This window comes from Pleurodeles waltl, chromosome 9, assembly GCF_031143425.1.
Source record: "Pleurodeles waltl isolate 20211129_DDA chromosome 9, aPleWal1.hap1.20221129, whole genome shotgun sequence".
In the NCBI taxonomy this organism is placed as follows: domain Eukaryota; kingdom Metazoa; phylum Chordata; class Amphibia; order Caudata; family Salamandridae; genus Pleurodeles; species Pleurodeles waltl.
Window position 1 is genome coordinate 1,079,455,174 of NC_090448.1, and position 20,832 is coordinate 1,079,476,005.

The 20,832-nt window shown below is 42.4% G+C and overlaps 2 protein-coding genes across 3 annotated transcripts in view; one reads left to right on the plus strand and one right to left on the minus strand.

Annotated features, from left to right (window-relative positions):
* The window catches only part of FANCM (FA complementation group M), a 666,273-nt gene that overhangs the window by 432,844 nt on the left and 212,597 nt on the right, over positions 1 to 20,832 (minus strand). The window lies entirely within an intron of this gene.
* LOC138260329 (heme-binding protein 1-like) overlaps positions 1 to 20,832 on the plus strand; it is a 64,218-nt gene that overhangs the window by 11,165 nt on the left and 32,221 nt on the right. Inside the window, exon 2 of the mRNA XM_069208719.1 lies at positions 11,652 to 11,743. Within this exon, the coding sequence (XP_069064820.1) occupies positions 11,652 to 11,743 (92 nt within the window). The remainder of the gene's footprint in view (positions 1 to 11,651; positions 11,744 to 20,832) is intronic.

Below are 20,832 nucleotides of genomic sequence, written 5' to 3' on the forward strand. Positions count from 1 at the left end.
TCTGGCCTGTGGGGAGACAGAGCGGAGGGCACAGTGAGAGCTGAAGGAGGTCCATGTACCACACCCTTCATGGCCAATTCGGAGCTATCAATATGACTTGGGCCTGGTCATGGCGAATCTTCCTCAGGACTCGAGGAATCAAGGGTATGATGGGGAGAGCGGGGCACGTAAAGCAGCTGGTTGCTCCAGCTCAACTGAAACACGTTCCCTGCATCAGATACTGGAGGCTGCAGAATAACGGGAAGTGCACATTCTTGCGAGAGGCTAACAGGTCTGAGGCATCTGCCATAGCAGGAAGACATGAAGTGTCACCTCCAGATGAAGTCGCCACTCGTGGTCAGCTAAAAAGTGCTGGCTGACACTGTCCTCACGTACATCAAGAACTCCGGCCAAATGGTTTGCTACTATTCAAATCCGATGGTCCTGAGCACAGGACCATAGTCGTAGAGCCTCTCTGCAGAGAAGATATAACCCTACTCCTTCCTATTTGTTGAAGTACCACATTGGTGTAGTTTTGTCTGTCAAGACCTATACCAATTGACCGTGAACAGAAGGGAGAAGGGCCTTGAGAGCCAGACATATTGCCTGCAAATCCAACAGATTGATATAAAACATCTGTTCTTCCTGAGAACAAAGACGCTTTATCTCCCGATCCCCCAGATAAGCTCCCCACTCTAGAGTGGAAGCATCCGTTGCCACTGTGGTCACCAGAGATGCCAGGCAAAACGGCCTCTCTTGAGTTAGGTTGCCGTCCACAGACCATCAATGAAGATCCATTGCAGTGCTCCTGGAGAAGCCCTAAGGTAACTATAGCTCGCACCCTTGCCATGCACTGCTAATTACCCCAGATATTACAGCACTCTTGACACTTTTTATAACGTCAATAAAAATATCAATGCAACATTAGAAGTTAAATTATTTAAGAAAAAACTGTGAACGGTGGGAGTTCGGGTTATAGTTACCTTAGGGCGCAAGTTATAGTTACTTGAAATAACTAACTGCTGGATTTCTATGGTTAGGTGCGAGTAAATTCAGAACCTAACTATTACATCCCTGTCACCTTTGTTTTTTAAGCTAATTTCTAAGGTTTTTTTTAAATTATATTTCCTAACTATAACCCCCTTGTAACCTTTTTGTTTTTTTTAAGTGAATACTCACACACACACATACATATTAATGAAAAAGCACACATTGCACTGGTAAGATCATGTCACTAAAAGGGATTACTCATTGTTCAGATTTGCACACTGTGCAGGAACAGAATGGCATCACTCACAGTGATGTAAGAAAATGTCTGAGGTGGGGTCCCATGCTGTGGTGGGCAGAAGCAAAATGTGAAACATACTATAGCAGACAGATGGATGGAGAGGGAAAATTGAAAGCCTTTGTATGTAAGCATGTATAGTATATATCATTTTCTTAAAAAGTAAAATTCTTGTTTAATTTCAGACCTATAAAGTGTTTCAAAGACACAAATAAATCAAACAGACACTACTGCTTCAGCCACTCGTTGCACCCTCTATGTTAATCAGCAGATCTACCAAATCCTCTCAGTAATGAGGGCTTTTTGCTCATTTGTAGAAAAAGGGTACACATTCCTCCCGATTTATGTTATGTTGCATTTTTGTAAAGTGCTGCATACCCCCATGCCGTAGCCTTGAACCACTTCCGGCAAGGGTACAGAAGGGAGAATGATTTCATATCTTGAGCGCAGGCGGTAATCAATCAGGCAAAGAAGATAATGGCACGTGTCCTCATCCAACATGTTGTGGCAAGTGGTTAAAGCCTAAGGCAGTTCAGCATATCTTTTGAGGACATCAATGTTGCGCCAACAGCTGATCTCAGGCATTAGACCTGTAGGATAACATGGTTGTGTGGCCACAGAGCCTGGTCTTCATTTACAGGTAATGAGGAAGAAGCTTGTGGTTTTACTTTGCCATTGTGGTACTGTACATTTTCTTAAAATGATGCAGCGCCAAGTTACGTTATCATAGTTATTATTTCACAATTGTGGTCAGATGAGGGTTAATACATGTAAGACCATCCCATCCATCCTCGTTGCTTGTTAAGGGTTTCTGACAGTTATCCCCAGAGCCCAAGTCTCTTTCCCTGCAACATAAAGTTTTTAAAGCATTTAATGTTTCCTCCAGTCAGCTTTCCTCTCTTCTCATTCGCACTATAATAACCAAAAAACGACATGGAAAGAATTCCCTTTTATTGTCCAGAAATTCAGATTGTCTGGAGATTCAGATACTGTTTTCCTTTCGCTCCTGAGAATCCGAGGTTAGGGAAGATGCTAGGTCTAAGAACCTGAAAGGGCGAATGCACGAGGCGAGGATACGGGTCCTGGTGTCTACCATCCCACTTGCTTCAAATGGAGAATGTTTGGGATCAGGATATGAGGACCTGCTTTCCAGCTCTGTTTTCCAGCTCATGCCCCCTTGGACTGGGAACAGGATCCCAATACGGGTAGAAAAACCAGTATCTGCTGGTTAGCCACATGATCCGTCGACTACTACTGTCTACAGTGATTCGTTCTAAACTGCTTCTCCCTGCCCTTATAGAAAGGTTGAATCTGCCCCTTTGACATGCGAGTGGCCATGGCATTTTGAATGATTCTCTGTCCGCAACCATTGTGCTATCCTTCCATTCGATGCCCGTCTTTGTGAGTATGAGATCTTCTGCTTTTGTGGCTGCACCTTACCCAACACTTACCTTACCAGCTTGAGAGGTAGGAGGAGTTCACTACAATCCATTAGTTCTGTTGCAGAGTGAAGAAACTACTCTGTGAGAGGCTCTGGAATAAGTTGGTTCTGTATATACTATCTCAAAATGAAAGATAGTGTGCACAGAGTCCAAGGGTTCCCCTTAGAGGTTGATAGTGGCAAAATTAGATAATACTAATGCTCTATTTTGTGGTAGTGTAGTCGAGCAGTAGACTTATCAGAGGGTAGTGTTAAGCATTTGTTGTACACATACAGACAATAAATGAGAACACACACTCAAAGACGTAACTCCAGGCCAATAGGTTTTTATACAGAAAATATATTTTCTTAATTTATTTTTAGAACCACAAGATTAAAATTTTAGATAAGTACATAAATTGTAAGGTACGTCACACAGGTAAGTATACAACTCTGATTTAAAACAGTAGTACACACAGTATTGGTTAAAATGGCAATAAGCTATTTTAAAAGTGGACACAGTGCAAAACTCAACAGTTCTGGGGGAGGGAAGTTTTGGTTAGTTTCTCAGGTAAGTAAAGCTACAAGTTCAGTCTCCTGGGCATAGGCAGCCCACCGCTGGGGGTTCAAGGCAACCTCAAAGCCACAGCACCAGCAACACAGGGCCGGTCAGGCGCAGAGGTCAAAGGAGGGCCCAAATAACATAGGCACCTATGGAGAACAGGGTTGCTCCAATTCCAGTCTGCTAGCAGGTAAGTACCTGCGTTCTCAGGGAGCAGACCAGGGGAGTTTTGTAGAGCACTGCGGGGGGAACGACATACACAAGCACACAAAACACACCCTCACCGGCACAGGGGCGGACCGGGTGCAGTGTGCAAAGTAGGTGTCGGGTTTGTTGTAGAAACCAATGGAGGGGCCCGGGGGTCACTCTGGCGATGTAGGCAGGGCACAGGGGGGCTTTCTCGGCCAGCCACTGACTAGGCTAGGATGAGGGCCACCTCCTGGCCACTCCTGCACTGGTAGGTGGTTCCTCTCAGTCCTGGGGGGGTGCAGGTGCAGTGCTTGGTCCAGGCGTCGGGTTCCTTTGTTACCAGGCAGTCACGGTCAGGGGGAGCCTCTGAATCATCTCTGCAGGCATCGCTGTGGGGGTGCAGGGAGGTCGACTCAGGGTGTCCACATCGTTGGAGGCACCTGGAAGTCCTCTTGTCAGTGTTGGTTGTCCTGTACCCGAGCCAGGGGCGTCGGGTGCAGAGTGGGAAGACTCATGCTTCTGGCAGGAAGTTGGGAGTCTCTTTAAAGTTGCTTTCTTTGTTGTTGTTTCTGGAGAGAGCCTCTGTCCTCTGGAGGCTCTAGGTCCTTTAGGTGCAGGTCAGTCCTCTGAGTCCTCAGAGGTCGCTGGTCCCGCTGGAAGCGTCGCTGTGCAGATTCTTTCAGTCTGGAGACAGGCCGGTAGGGCTGGGGCCAAGTCAGTTGTTGTCTCTGTCATCTGTGCGGGGCTTTCAGGTCAGCAGTCCTTTCTTCAGGTTGCAGGAATCTATTTTCCTGGGTTCAGGGTCACCCCTAAATACTCAATTTAGGGGGGTGTTTAGGTCTAGGGGGCAGTAGCCAATGGCTACTGTCCTGGAGGGTGGCCACACCCTCTTTGTGCCTCCTCCCTGAGGGGAGGGGGGCACATCCCTATTCCTATTGGGGGAATCATCCAAAACCAAGATGGAGGATTTCTTAAGGCAGGGATCACCTCAGCCCAGGACACCTTAGGGGCTGTCCTGACTGGTGGGTGACTCCTTGTTTTTCTCATTATCTCCTCTGGACTGCTGTCAAAAGTGGGGGCTGTGTCTGGAGGGGCAGACATCTCCACTAGCTGGGATGCCCTGGGGCGCTGTAACATCAGGCATGAGCCTTTGAGGCTCACCGCCAGGTGTTACAGTTCCTGCAGGGGGAGGTGAGAAGCAGTTTCATCCAGTGCAGGCTTTGTTCCTAACCACTGAGTGACAAAGGCACACACCCCATGTGGCCAGAAACCTGTCTGGTTGTGGCAGGCTGGCAGAAACTGGTCAGCCTAACACTGGTGTTTGGACTGGTATACAAGGGGCATCTCCAAGATGCCCTCTGTGTGCAATTGTTCAATAAATCCCACACTGGCATCAGTGTGGATTTATTGTGCTGTGACGTTTGATATCAAACTTCCCAGATTTCAGTGTAGCCATTATGGAACTGTGAAATTCCTGTTTGACAAACTCCCAGACCATATACTCTATATGGCTACCCTGCACTTACAATGTCTAAGGTTTGGCTTAGACACTGTAGGGGCATAGTTCTCATGCAACTATGCCCTCACCTGTGGTATAGTACACCCTGCCTTAGGGCTGTAAGGCCTGCTAGAGGGGTGACTTGCCTATGCCACAGGCAGTGGGGTGAGGGCATGGCACTCTGAAGGGAGTTCCATGTTGATGTAGTCATTTTCTCCCCACCAGCACACAAGCGGTGTGCATGTTCTGAGTGAGGGGTCCCCAGGGTGGCATAATACATGCTGCAGCCCTTAGAGACCTTCCCTGGCCACAGGGCCCTTGGTGCCAGGGGTACCAGTTACAAGGGACTTATCTGTGTGCCAGGGCTGTGCCAATTGTGGGAACAAAGATACAGTTTAGGGAAAGAACACTGGTGCTGGGGCCTGGTTAGCAGGATCCCAGCACACTTTCAATCATAATTAGCATCAACAAAAGGCAAAACATTAGGGGGTAACCATGCCAAGGCAGGCATTTCAGTACAGGCTCTGATTGGTGGTTTGCCAAGAGCTGTAATGTGAAGCGGGTCTTACTCAACAGGTGGAATAAACAGTGGTCTCCTGTCCACCTGAAAGGAACCAACTTACTAACTGGGTGGTCATTGGCATTCTTATCTTAAGGACAAGTACATGGGAGTATCGCTTAGTGTTTTTTTTTTTTTTTTAATTCATAAGAAAATATATACTTGCATATATACAAAGAGGGGCTTACAGTGAGCATTAATCCATTCGCCAGTTAAAGTATCATTCACATTTTGCTACTGCTTACCACACCGTAAACCATTGGCAATGGACTGGCCCACTTCAGCCCGTGGCTTTTTGCTCTTGCACATCTGCCTAAAATGTAGCCTACTTCAGAAACAAGGCTGGCAGACCAATCTCTGCTGTCATTTCACATACATATGTTTTTGCAGTGGGCATCTTTTACAAGTTTATGCATGTCACCATTAGACGACAGCACTTTTATTTTTTACTACTTCTATTTCTAATTACATGTGCAAAAAACGCAAAGCAAGTAATAAAATTGCAGGTTTGGCAAGGTCAGATCTGTTGGATTAGATTTGACATTCCTGTTGTAATCGATATGTGTTCTGTGGAAATCATGAAGCAGAAGTGTTGTATGAATCTCATGATTTTAACAGGGACAATCTTATAAGGAATCAGATGTCCATAAGAAGCAATAAATTAATCTGAACATACTGTGACAAGGTCAGCAATGAAGACTTCCCTAGGTCCTAGTAGCCGGAAGAATGAACAAGCATTTGCAATGCAACGGGTCTCGCGTTTGCTCGTGTTAGAGCTATTAGCGTTCTAAATTCCTAACTGGACTTTTCTTGCCACACAAACTGAAAATAAAAAATAGAACAGTTGACATAAGGGAGCCGATCAAAGTGCCGCCATGAGCACAAAGAGAGACACAAAAGGAAAACAAAGTTTGCTCACAGTCCGAGTTATCGGCAATAGTGCAATTATCCATGTAATAGGGTCGATGTCCAAGGTGGTAACAAAACCGCCCTAAGGAGGGACAAACGTAAAGCAGTCACCAACGAAAACAAATGATTTTTTAAAGGCAGGCCCATGAACGAGTCATGGTGATGGACGTGCAGTGGGCGTGGTTAAAAGCCCAGATGCATACCAACACGTCAGAACAGCAGCGCTTGCCCGGTGTTATGCTCAACTTAAAAATATGGGTATTGATAGCGGTCGCACATACCATCTAACTTGTCAGGATGAAGTCTAACTTCTAATGCATGCCAAAAGAATTTTCCTGAAATGCAAAAACCTGCACAAATACATTTTATCCTACAGTTGCATAAACAACTGTCAGGAATACAAATGAACTACATTCTTTAAGCACAAAAAACAAAACAATGTAATAAATACTAAAGCGTTTTTTCCAACAAAAAGAGGGGGCAGACTACAAAACTGGGGGGGGGTGCATTCACAGAAACAGGATATAGAGTAGTTGAGGGTCAACTTCTTCAGCTGATTTTGAGCTAGATAAATGTTTATCCGTAACTCTAAATCTATAGAATTTGACAGAAAACCATGAAATGAGCCTTAACAGGCAAAAGTGTTAATCTTGTTTTGATCATATTCTTCCTTTCAGACCTGCACCACACTGAATTGCTTTCCATCGTTCAGTTACCCCATCAAAAAGGGCTTGCCATAGTGCTCTCACCAATCTAAGTAGAATTTATCAGCTCCACTTAGAACGAAAGCTCTACTCTGCTACTGACATCAAAATCAGCGTTCCCCCTAGTTGAACGCTCCCCTAACATTACCAACTCATGAAAGATAAATTAATGGATCTGCTTTAAAACTGAAATCCTCTATTGTCTCCTCACACTTCATACCAACCTATCCCAGCCAGCAGTGTTGGAAATCTCCGACTCACGTTCTACACTTGACTTGAGCTTCTCACACATCTGTCAAATTACCAAAGCTGAAATCACTAAATTTGTTCCATGAAAACACTCCCAGTACGAATGACACAGTATTTGTGTAGTCTGGACTACAAAACGTAAAGAAGCTCTAGATTGTTAAGTCGTGCAGTTCTCTATACACTTACCTGGTCAGGATCAAATGCAGTCTGTCCTAAAATCTCTTCACTGGTTTCCAATTAGAAGAAGATACCAACTTACGATACCTTGGCTCAATCACAAATCTATTCATCTGCTCAACCCAGTTTACCCAAGTAACTTCTATCCTCTTTATCATATGAGTCACAATGTGATGTCAGTTTCTCAATTCAAGAATTCTGCTTTTCCAAATAACCAGAAATGATGCTTTTTCTTAATCTTTGATGGTCTCCCACTCATGGACCAACCTTAAGAAACAAGAGCCAATGTAGGTTTGCTTCCTGTTAACTTGTAACTTTATCCAGCGCATGTATCTTCCTCTCTTCTTTGCTGTTTGCTAAGGGGCTTAAAGCTACCAGACGCAAGCAGGTATAATACATAATACTCCATTACAGTACAGTGGGCCAAAACATCATTGTTAATTCATTAATACAAACAAAACATGCCCGATTTGCACAACATTGTAGAAAACAACCTTCCTCATTAAGCAGTTATTTCACATTCAACATAGTAAAACCCATCACATACAGCACATGTAATGTATTGGTCAAGCTCCTCACACATTTCAACTGAGTACAGCAATAAGTCTGCTTGGGGTGTGCCGTCAAACTTTAACAATGGTCACATGTAAGCAGCCAATCACGCCACTATTCTGCACCCAAGCTACAGTGTCAAATGTACCAACAATGGACAGATATGTTACAAATGTACACACTGACTACACTTCATACTTCTGAATGTAAGTAATAAAGCTAAAAGAAATCAAAGAAATGTATGTAGTCTTCATTTATAGGCATCTATCTTCAGTGCCCAACCACACACACAAATCAGTTGTACAAAAATACTTCAAGAAGAATCAAGTTCACAGCGTTACAAATGTTCCTTTAGTGATATGATATTCAAGTTACTGGTTAAATATTCACTTTAGTCGTACATTAAAATATACCGGTAAGCCGGTTTTATGTCTCTCAGGTTCATAAACATTCTTCCAGAGGTATTGTGTCTTCCTTTTATCCACCTATATGTCAATATCTACCTCCCAGAATAATCAAGTTTGGGAGTGTTACGTACCCACAAAGGTATGTGTCGTTTTACTACCATCTGTATTTAAAAGTCACAATTTACACTTCACCGTAGTCAAAATTGTAAAATAACCAACTTCAAATGAAATCCACGGCGGACTATTCGCCCCGAAACACTAAATCAATAAAAACCTCATCGTTATTTAACAGTGTCAGAAATATCATTAGCGTTAACACGTAAAGTTGAATCATTAATTTATCCCGGGGAGCAGCTGAATCACCCAACTTTCTGCTTGGATAGTGGTAGAACTGAGGGGGGCGGTGGGGTACCACATTGATATCGACTGTATCCTGATGTGCTTGTTCTGTGTACATTATTTTTTACCGGAAAAAACAAAAAGTTCAGTTCACAAAAAACTCTCCGTTCATCCCATGTAGTGCTATACAATCTGTAATTTATAGCTACAAATGTTACTTTACCCTTTCCCTCTCTCTTTTGCTCCGGTCCGTATTATTAACTGCAGCACTTGGAAGTGCTCTCTTAAACGCCCGTGTTGCAGTTGGTATGAGCCTTAGCACATTCAAATGAGGGTTCCATGTATTTGTGGTCTCGTTTTGTGCATCCCCCGTGCCACGCTCCTCTCCCCCCCCCCTCGCCTGGTTTCCTGGCAGGTATCATGTCTGGGGGCACGTTCTGACCTGGGTTCTACTTGGCTGACTGGACTAGCAGGCACTGTGCTGGGGGGTTTAATAAATGAGCTTTTCTTTCACCTGCCTGCTGTCATTTCTACAGTCTGCACTGGTGTTTTGTTCAACCTGGCTCTTAAGACATTCTCGTGTCCAGCAATTCACAACCTCACCATCGTGCACATCTTGCCTAGAGATGTAAGTCCACAGGGCCATGTTATTCGTGATTTTGCGCAACACACAAACACGAAGCCTTGCACCTACTTCACAGCGTATCTTGTAGCCGTGTCTATTGGTTTTTAATGAGGGCCCAGCCATTGGTGTCACATTTTGTTCAGTTTGAAACTGTATTTCAGACCCCTCAGAAAGCCAAACGAGAAAGGAGAAGTTAAGGAAGCTTGTGAAGGGCCTCAATGCTGGTGCTCCTCTGGCTACTGTGTATTACTGGGCCCTCGCAGGAGGCAGAGCGGGGATGTTGGGGGTTATTGATTCACACACAGCTTTCCCAGTTCTTTGCTTTCCAAAAGGGCATGGTCTTCATTTCTCTTGAATTACACAAAGCTGTTTTGCACATTTTCAATGTTTGAGATACCTTCAAATCAGAGCACCATGGGCTTTTGGTAAATTTTCCATTGCGTTTTTTTCCATCTCATTGTCTTCCAACAGGTAATGGAGGAGCGGCTAAACTTTAGTACCTCATCTGGAATGTAGTGAGGACCTAGGGACCAGCTTCTGGATTTACATGGGTCCTCACTCCCAAAGGCCTTGTTTGTAGTGAGCAGCACCGTAAGGTCAATTCTCTGTTCCATTGGGAGACAATGGACGATTTTCAAACTGGGATTTGCAACTATTCTATTTCCGGAGGTTAAGACAAAGCCTTGCAGCTTTGTTTTGCATTCCCTTGAGGTTCATGATCTGCATATTGGGAAGGTCTGCAAAGATGATGTTGCAGTAACCCGTTAAAGTACTATCAAAAACCTTCAGTTTGTATGAGAAGGGCAGCGTAGACTCAGAGGATGGACATGATGTTTACTGATTCAAAACCACAGAGGGTTTCCAGAGTTTGAGGCTCCGTTTAGAAATAACAACTAAAACATGTATTATTATTATAGTATAACGCTGTGTTCTTCACACTTTAGAAATATTAATGGAAAACAAGTACGGGACTAGACAGATTTAGACCATCAATTTTAAAGGTACTGCCCTCACAAAATGGATGTGCCTATGATGGCCTTACAGGTCAGGAACACCCACCTCCTGGTCCACACATACTTTGTTAAACATGCATATCCAAATAATGTACCAATAAACTCAACAATGATTTAGGTTCACCTATTCTCTATGATCTCTCACCTTTTTTTCCTTTTTTAGTGTGTCACTGTCATTTATAACATGAAACTGCTAGGTAATGTAACATCATGGTATGATTCTAATACCTAGGGCACTAGACTACAATGCATCCCAAGACTCATCGCTCTGTTTTGTAATTTCAGGCAATATACAAACGACGGACCATATTCTGTCTGAATCCTTTATTGATTGTTGCACACCTCCTAGTTAAAAAAATATAATTTCATGTGAGCCATCTTTCACTTGCGACAGGAAGACGATGTCCCATACTGTTTCAACTACTATTTTTTCGTATCATGAACATCTGCCTTTAATTAGGTAGTTTGAGTGCACACGTGGTTTTATATCTTTTGCATTTTCTTTCACACAGCTGTTCAAATACTAATCAATTTATATGGTACATCGAACAAAAGAAAGGAAAAGAAATCCATACTGAACGTAAATGAACAGCCGTCATCCACAACCATTTACACACCTCGCAAAACTGACACTGGGGTAAAATTCCTTTTTACAAGGCTGTGTAAAGTACCATGGAACATTTGTCGTGTCCACTGCTTCGTACATATGTAGTCGTAAGGTTACCTTCCTTCTGGTGAAGTCATAGATTCCATCCTGTCGAAGATGTAGCGCGACCCACTTGACATTAAAATGTCAGGCCGACTTGAAATGTCACACTGCTAACACAACAGAGGGAACATGCCATCCCCAATCACTGGCAAAGAGTGAGGTCACGAATATATAACAGGAGAAAGCTCTGCTTTTTCAAAATTTTCTGATAAACGCACATCTGGGGAAAGCAAGTGCTTGTGTAGACATACAAAGAACGTGCTATGAAAATTAAACAATAACAAATACCTTTCGAGGAAAAAACAAACGACCACTGTGTCTGAACCAATGTTTAGAAACTATTCCCTACCAAAAAGCTGCACCACTCAAATAGTATTTATTCCTTCATTGTTGTAACCTATTTACTCTAAAGTATCACCATGAAAGAAGGCAGAACAAGGTATATTAACAAAATTCTATTGTCAATTTCCCACAGAAATGGCAGAACCCATCCAACAGCTGACGAGAAATAATCACCCGCAGGAGAGGGAGACAGTGCCTTTTCTGCTACTACATCGCAAAGAAAAGGTAATTTCAAATCTCTAGTCTTCTGAACTCTAAAGGAAAATATTTCATCTGACCTCCCAATTCAAGAAGCACTGTTTTTACTCCACTGTGGTTTTGCACACTGCAGTTCATAGCAATGGGTTACAAATGATTTAACATTTTATAAACAGTGATATACCTAATATTAATAGGCAGATATAAGAAAATACATCCTCATTCCTAACCCAAACTATGACCCTGATTATGAGTTTGGCAGATGGAATAGTCCGCCCGCCAAACTGCCGCGTTCAGGTTACAGCCTATGTAGCAGCCCTTGCGCGGCCCCTATTACAAGTTTCCCGCTGGGGCAGCAGGAAACAGCCCACAACATTGACGCCGGCTTGTAATCGAGCCGGCAGCAATGTTGAGGTGCGTCGGGTGCAACAGCACCAGTAGCACTTTAGCGCAACGGGGCTGTCCATAGGGGCCCCTGCACTGTTTGTGCCAAGTGCCGATCCCCCATGGGGCCCCCTGTCTCCACCAGCTTTTACATGGCGGTGCAACCGCCATGTAAAAGCTGGTTTTAGAGGGGACTCAATATCCCCAGGGCAGCGCTGCTTGCATCGCTGCCCTGGCTGATTAAGACCGCCAGCACCACCAGGCCTTTGGCCGGCGAAAAAGTGGCATTGCCGGCGGTCATAATGTGGAGTGCGGACCGTCACATTGGCGGCGGTCCGACTGCCACAGTGAGTCAGGCGGTCCTAGGACTGCCAGACTCGTAATGAGGAAGTATGTCTTTAGGTCATGCTTTTAAACATTATTGGTTGGTACAGGTGAATAGGTTGTTTGTAGAGAGCATGGTGGGCTGGGTGAAATAAAGACAGAAATTGACAGATTATTGCAATCCAGTGATATTCTCCCTAATCTGTTTTAATGAATTCAAGGCCTGTTACCCTAGCCCAAAAAAATAATTCACTACACTTCATCTCAATACTGCCATCTTTGCTTGCACAAAGCAAAGATGGCAAGAATTTGCTACATGTACAGCACATACATCCCTCATTGTGATTCCTCAAAAGCATCGATGTCACAAACCAGCGAGAAGGTGAACAAATACATATTACTGTTTCAGCAACTTGTTTGATGCCGGTGCTGAGCGCTGGTACAGCACACACTTTTTTTTTTTAGTTCATTCTATATCCAACACACTTCAAGGTAACAATTTTTGGATGGGCGGTCAATAGATAACTGGATCTTATTGTGTAGTTTTTCTTTATTTACAGCTGGTAATTCCCTCTTGCTCCAATGGTAATTCTGTAAGAATCAATCTTAAACTAAGGAATTCCTTTTCACACATGCCGCCTATTTGAAACCCGAAAGCAAAACATGAACAGTAAAATGAGAACATTTGCTATATTTCGTACGTCATACCACCCACATTGTAAAAATAGTTAAAAGCTGGAGAGAAAAAAATATTCCAGTGAAATTAAAATAGCCGCAAATGCGAATATAACCACCCAAAAAACTGTTCAGTATGCAAGTCTGCAGAACTCATAAATTAAACCAAGCACTGTTTTTAGCCACCCAAACTTAATCTAGATATTGTAAAACACCTGCTAGTTTCGAAGAAAATTAAATGTAACATCATAGCCAAGTTAGTGCGCTTCCCTTAGTTTGCTGAACCCAACAGAGCATTCCTGAAGGTCACCCCTTTTTGCAGCCCGATCCCTAACAGTCTGCGTTCATAGTTCTCTCCCAAGTTGCATTCCCCTGAGAATACACTCTGGACATGCCATTAAGTGTCCCATTTTCAGTTTTTGTAGTCAGAATATGTACACATTTTAATTTTTATGTTTCACCTCCGTGCTTTCCTGAACACTGAAAAATTATCTGCACATTGTCTGCTTTTGTGATCATCCACATTTCACAGTTAGTTTGTTCTTCCTGCTAACGTGCTACTAACACATCTGCTAGAAGATGCTTCGAGTTCCCATGCTTCAGTTGTTGTGATGCTCAACTGGTCTACCAATGACAAGGCTATAAAAGAGCGGTACAGAAAGAAGTAATTCCCGATTATGAAATAGTTTAAATTTACTCCGGCAAAACTGCTCAGTGAGATTGACAGTACAATCCGATGAGTGAAAGTTCCTTAAAATATCTTGTAGGAGTCTATAGGGATCACCGTTAGACCTACACCTCATGAATGTGTGTAGCAACCACACCATAAATGACCGAGATTAAGAAGAGTAGTGCAGGTTATTGTAACTAAGTTAATGAGACCAGCTTACCAGGATCTACAGGACTCTCGGGACTTCAAAGATCACTACAAAGCAATGAAACCTGGGTGGACAAGAGATATTTAGCTTTACCCAGTAAAACCAATCTGATGCAAACTGAGTGTAAGATGGCAGACAAAAATCCTGTTTAGTATTTTGAGCCCTTCCTTCTATTTTGCTACGTTTTTAAAAACGTAGCATCATAATTAAGCATGGATCAGCAAGTAAATAACATATGAAAGAGCTGTAACTTGTGTCTGGTGGAACTATAGATGCTGTTTCTCGAGGAACACAAAGGGACCTTTGCTAGGGCTGTTACTGGGTCAGACTGGATTATTCCAACAGTCCATTTCTGGGGCTGGCACTGGAACTCAAAGAGAAACAATTAGGAATTCTGCTTTCAGGGCTGTAGTAGGAATCAGTGGCAAACAAAATGTTACTCCCATTTCACACAGGTTACACTGTTTGTCTACGCAAATGTGAATGGATTTCAAGGCACAACCCCAGTACAAAAACCCTATGGACAAAAGGACCGAATTCCAAATCTTTGAATTACAGATTAAATAAATGTTTATATCTGCTGGAACATGTCTTAAATCATACTCGCTTTGGGGCAGGGTTGACCCCATTCAAGGCAGGGGGAGGAGAAAGAGGTTGGTTAACAGCAAGGTAAAGGAGTGGCAAACTAGCAGGAGGCGAGGCTTAGATGGAATGTGATAATGGTAAATGCAGCATGAAGTTTAAGAAACCGCCATGGTTGATTGCATGACATGACGAGGTAGATGGAGTAGAACACTTCTAAGCAGAAACACTTGAGAGCATCCGATGTCAAAAATGAGCTAGCTACCTAGGTTATGGAGCAGGTGGGGGTTCTCGAGATCCAATAATTTCTCACAAGTACACAACAAATCTATTCAAACAGAAAGGTGTAGAAAGTGAAATAGAATCCTACCCTATAATAATAAACAAACAGAAATGAGAATGAAACCTATTTGGTCAGATCATGCTGCTGCATGTAAAGACATCAATAATACTGCAAGCATATCCACTTCTTTGAGGAAAAATAAAAACAACTAGCACAGTAAATTCTTCCAAGGTCCTGGACATCGTTTACAATTTCTGTTCCCTCTGGCAGTGGTTAAAACAGACAGCAATATATCATCACTTCTGGCTTCTCAGAGCAAAATGTGCATTAGCCCAAGAAGAATCCACTCCAAAAAAATGTTCCGTGGCTGGTCAAAGTCTTGTCAACCCGATCAACATGGACGGAATGACACGTAGAGTCAATTCTGAATGCACTTCTTGGAGGAACATGCAGTAAAGCTAGGAGTAAAACACTGAACCATCATTGTGATGATTCGCAGAAGTCTTGCTTAAAACGTCAGCGAGAACTATGGGAACAAGTGTGATTCATATTGTAAGCAAGCAAGGAACAGGTTCATGGTCCTCACTGTCTATCCAGAGCAGCACTGCTTCCAAACAGGAGCAAGTGAGTGGAGTTCAAGTCAAGAAGTATGTGATCAGAGCTCCTTGATAATTTCAGGGAGGAAAAATACTACAAAGATAAACAAAATCAGTACGAAAAACTAGATGGTGTGAAAAGAACTCAAGTGAAGCACCATGCCTATCACCAACACAGAGGCTACTAGATGACTCAGAACAGCAGATGAGAAACCTATCAAATTCACACTGTAAAATTAGTCATTGCACATGTCCAAGGTATTGGCCGTGATTATAATTTAATCCTACCTCATGTGTTCTCTTCAACACCTCAATCAAAATCAAATGTATGATGAGGATGGAGATGTAACTCCTGCAGATGACAATACAAACAGTCACTTGTTCAACATGGCTTCGGTTTCTAATGTTTAGGAACATGTGGCTATTTCTCCTAACCAATTAAGACTGTTTTACGACTTTCAGGAATATTAGTTGTGACTTTCCCACCAGTACTAGCTGTTGCAGTTTAAATCTCACGCTGTTTGAGACATTATTTAAAAGGATTGAGCAGACCATATTTATTTGATACATAATCCAATATAATTGAGGAAAACATGCAATTCAATAAAAGTATAAAATTCCAACCCAATATCTTTTTATAAACCATTTTATATCAAAAGTAAGCTACTGACAGTAAAAAATACAATTAGAATTACATAGAAATAGTTGTTACAAAGGTAGCCCTAAGGGAAAGAAAATGATACAGTGGCAGTCGATTTCACAGTAGAGTAGAGCACCTCATACCTCAAAGTTTGTAGTTTATTTTTCCTCAGTGACCAAATATCCATTGTCTCTTGCAGATGAAGCCATTAGTACGGTTTAATTTGACAACATCCAATTATAATCAGGCAACAGTACACCATAGTGTCAAAGACCAATTCACTGAGATAAGGATTTATGTTCTAATAAGGTCATCGCTTTCCCCTTCTAATCTTAGTCTTCTTACATTAGCCAGACCAATACACAATGCGGTCCATGATCAGCGTATCAAATTTCCTAGATCACAAAGTAAAGTTTTTTTACTACTAATCCCGGATGAGTGTGTTGCCACACCTACCCCCAGGAAAGGAACCCAAAATAACTGATCTCTGATAACCAAGTTGATAGCACAGGGAGAGACAGAATACCCCATAAACTCAAACTCAATTATTAATGCGCTTCTCGTACATTGAATTGTTCTGTTGCAACCAAGTTCCAGAACAGGTTCAGCAAATCAGTGATCATTAAGCAGAAGAGGCTCACATTTAAACTAGTCACAGTTAGAACATGCATTCTGATTGGGTGATTAGACCTTCTTGATGCTCTTGACCTATATATACACCTCAGGATTTTTAAAAAGTTATGTAGCAGTAGATGTCTATCCCAATGCTGCTTACTGCCGCTAAAACTAGCAAGTAAGAAGCAAGTAAATTAGAGTGACAGTAAAGCCAACTAATGGTAAACAACGTGTGGGTTCTAAGCCAACTGTAAGCCGACATTATGTATTTTCGCCAACAGACAGATTTTATCTGCCCAGTAGATAAGACCTTAAAACCTGAGCATTACACCCTTATTTATAACACTGATTTGTGCACGCATGTAGTCCGTTTAGTGTGGCCCTGGGATAATCCTCTTGCCCAAGGTCATAGGTCAAAATTGCTCCACAGCTACATACCAATGTGGCTTCCTGTGAACAATAAAAGATACTACTTTAAGTAGTCCAGTTAATCCCCAAATGTATTGTTTAATAACAATTACTAAATTTCTACACATTTTTCAGTCCAAAAAAAGAAGGATCATTTTTTCTCAAGCATAGTATTTTTATGAGCATCTCTGTACATCTTCACACATGAGCTCATAAGCATTTCACTTTCATATGTGGCTTATTTAGTTCAACAAAAACATCCTAGTACATTTCTTCAGGGAAACATAATTATTTAGGTGTGGCAGGTAAATATTTTGGAAAGTTACATTACCACACTCATTCCTCCACAGCCATTTGAAAACGAATCCCCCAAACTGGAGGTCCCCTCGTGAGGGATGCATGCAGGTTTTTGTTCCACTGATTCATTCACTATGGATCCTGACTTATTTGACTCACTTCTAAAAGCTTTCTTCTTCCAGACTGAAATGTGACATATTTCTGTGGGTGGTCTGTTGGCTGCTTCAAATCTCGACGGTTAAAGATGGGAATGTGCATTGGCTCACACACTAGAACGTTTGAGGGAGTAAAATGCATTACATTTTAATTTCTTTGTGATGCAAAGCCTGCATTAAAAAAAAAAAAAACTCAGGCTGCAGGCTATTAACGTGGGCCTAGGAAGTTAATTATTACGTCGCAATCATCCAGCATGTGTGTAGCAAAAGGTAACGTGACCTGCTGCCTTTCAACCTAGTGCCTACTTTTGAATCGAGCTCCCCACTTACCGTCCCTGCGTGCCTACTGTGTGGTAACTGCATGCAGGTGCACACACACGAATACCGCTTTATGTAGGTACATTTTCATCAATCAGGGTGTAAGGTACTCTCGAGGGCGGCATCAATAAGGAACACTTCTTGGTGGCAAGAACATACACCCACTTGCAAATTATACATTGTGTCAACCACCCCCATGGGCTTTGTAAAAGTATTAATTAAGTTATCTGACTTTTGTATAAAGAGTGGCTTGCCTATTATTAACACAATAAATTAAAAAAGAAATATGGTGCTAAACGTACATAAATCATTGAGGTAAAATTGCTATTGGGTGGGTTACTCTAGTATATGTATTTTACAATTGACATAGATTACCTAAACCTCGTGGTCGGCTCAGTTACTAAGTGGCTTGGACAGCTTTATAGGAGTGATGATTTACTGATCCTGTGCGCAGTGCCCATCGGGGTTTGCAGCTAGATTACGGGGCTGTGCCGTACTCCTGGTAGTGAGGCGTGTAAGGACCACGCCCAATCAGTAGCTTTATAATGGGCCTAAATATGGGTATTTGGAAAGCTCACCGAGTTCTGTGCCTAAAAATCGGGTCCTGACAAACCTGCCGAGTCTTCCCTCTGGTCCACAGCTGCAGCGAAGCTATACAGAGAGACTATGCGAATCATGCCACATCGTGAGCCTGAAAGGTTAGTTTCTATCGGTATGCCAACGCCAGTTGTCAACAGATTTGCCACATCAGTGGTCTGCACATTTATCCTGTATCTTCAGAGCCATTTCGGTCATGTTATCAAAAGACTCGAAGTGGGCTGATACAAAAATATTCTTAACACCCCGCGATTTCGCAGGCCGAGAAGTGTTCTGTATTAAGTCATACTCTCGTTTTTAACACTATCTACTTATAATTGAGTTCCAGGTGGCCAACTCCTTGTACATTAAATGCTGCTTTGCCATAAAATCATTACATGCCTTCGCTGAATCTTAGGCGCCACCGTGTGGTCATTTCGAACTGTAACTCTTGCTTAAGTCTAAACTGCAGTTCGTATTTTTCTGCCAGCCTTAAACACTAGTGTCATTTCTGGAGGTTCTTGTTAGCCTACTTTGAAAAATACTGGAATTGCAGTGGACCTTTAAGAACTTGTGAAATAGACAACTTCGTCTATGACTTTCCTAGAAACAAGCTTACTGTTTCTGCATGAAATATCCGTCAGAGATACTTCGATCTTGCTGACATCATTCTGGTCTACCATATGTTGATATTTATATAAGTTACCCAATAGTGCAGCACGGGAGTAAATAATCAAGTAAGTGGTAAATCTGGGTTATTCTTTATTTTGTATTGCACATTACACTGTTAGTTGTATTTCTTTATGACTTTAACATAATGTTTTGTTTGTATAGGCTTTTATTGGGCTGTCAAGCCTGGTTACAGTCCGTCTAGACTACTACATATGGCATGGTAATTTTATATAACCTTGACAATAGGTACTTTTGCAATATATTCTCATACCTAGGCATTACACTTTATTATTTCTTTTTACAGTGGATTGTATCAGTATGTTATGTACGTTTGTGGATTTTTAACATCCAAATGTAACCCCTTTGATTGATGATGCACAGTGCCTGTGATCAGTGGCGTGCATGTGCTAGGCTGTTACTGGACATCTGAGCCTCCTGCAGCACTGCCCATCACGTGATGCTCAATTGTTCCACCAAGCTGCTGTAGTCTGTTTCTTGGTCACATCCTCCATTGGCTCTTGAGATCCCATCTCCCGCGACCTCCATTTTGGAAGAGCACTGCATTGGCCACCAGAAACGGGTGGACAACAACCTGTTTACCTCATGCAAGAGGAAGAATCTGTGGAAGTGTACACGTAAGTTCAGTTGTCCCGGTCATGAAAGTGAGAAGACAGAGATCCTACTCGATGGGGCTCTCTCCTCCCTTCCAGCCGCCACAGCGAGTCCGGCCAGTGCAGGACATCTCCATTCTAGGACTGGTGTTTAACGGTGTCCAACCACCTCTGATAGCGCTGGATGATGCTCTAACCACTGCAGCACCGTAGAGAGGGCTCTCAAACAGCACCTTCAAAATCTACACCAAACCAACATAAAGCGCAAAAACAAACAGCGAGCTTGATGGCGAGGAGCTACTTCACAGAAATCGGTAAAAGTCACTGCCAAGTGCCAACGCAGATTTTTAAACTCAGCTAAGCTAGTGCAACATTTTCAAACTCCCACATAAGAATAGGATTATTATTCAGAATGGTAGTAATATTACGAATTATATTACTCAGAAACTAATAATATAGATTTTCAGTCCGTAAACTTCAGTTACTCGTTATTGGAAAATTGAAGTTGTTGGTCCACGATATTAAAATTACAGATGTACGGGAAAACAATGGTGAGGAGAAGAATTGTTCTTTGCAGTTTAGTCAGGTTACTACTATTCTGGGTGCAAATCAAAACAATAAAATCAGCAACCATAGCCAAGTCACACATCATTTGCAGGTGCCGGACCAGTACCTAAGAGGGGAGTAGAACACACGAGGTTCCACAAGCTATAACAAAAACAAACCCAAGGCGGCTTGTGATTTGTGCCAGTACAGGAGATCTATATATTCTTTAGCTGCAGCGGCATGGGCGTGGCACAACGGTGTTGGTCTGATTGACAAATGAAAAACCCTGTTTTAAGTAGATCTTTTATTGACATGTGTTTGCAAACACGTGCCAACAATACTAACTAGATAACAGATGTAAACACTGAATTGAAATTGAAACGCTGCAGAGTAAAGTAAAAAGTGTTTTGGGAAGCATAAAACTGGATACTGCTCATCTAGCAAAACACGTCAGCGATTTGGCGAGTGGTTCCTCAGGTTGGAGAAGCACATTTCTTGTGTCGGCTAACGAGTGATGTGCATGCACCGGCAATGTTTACAGTGCAAATGTCCTATA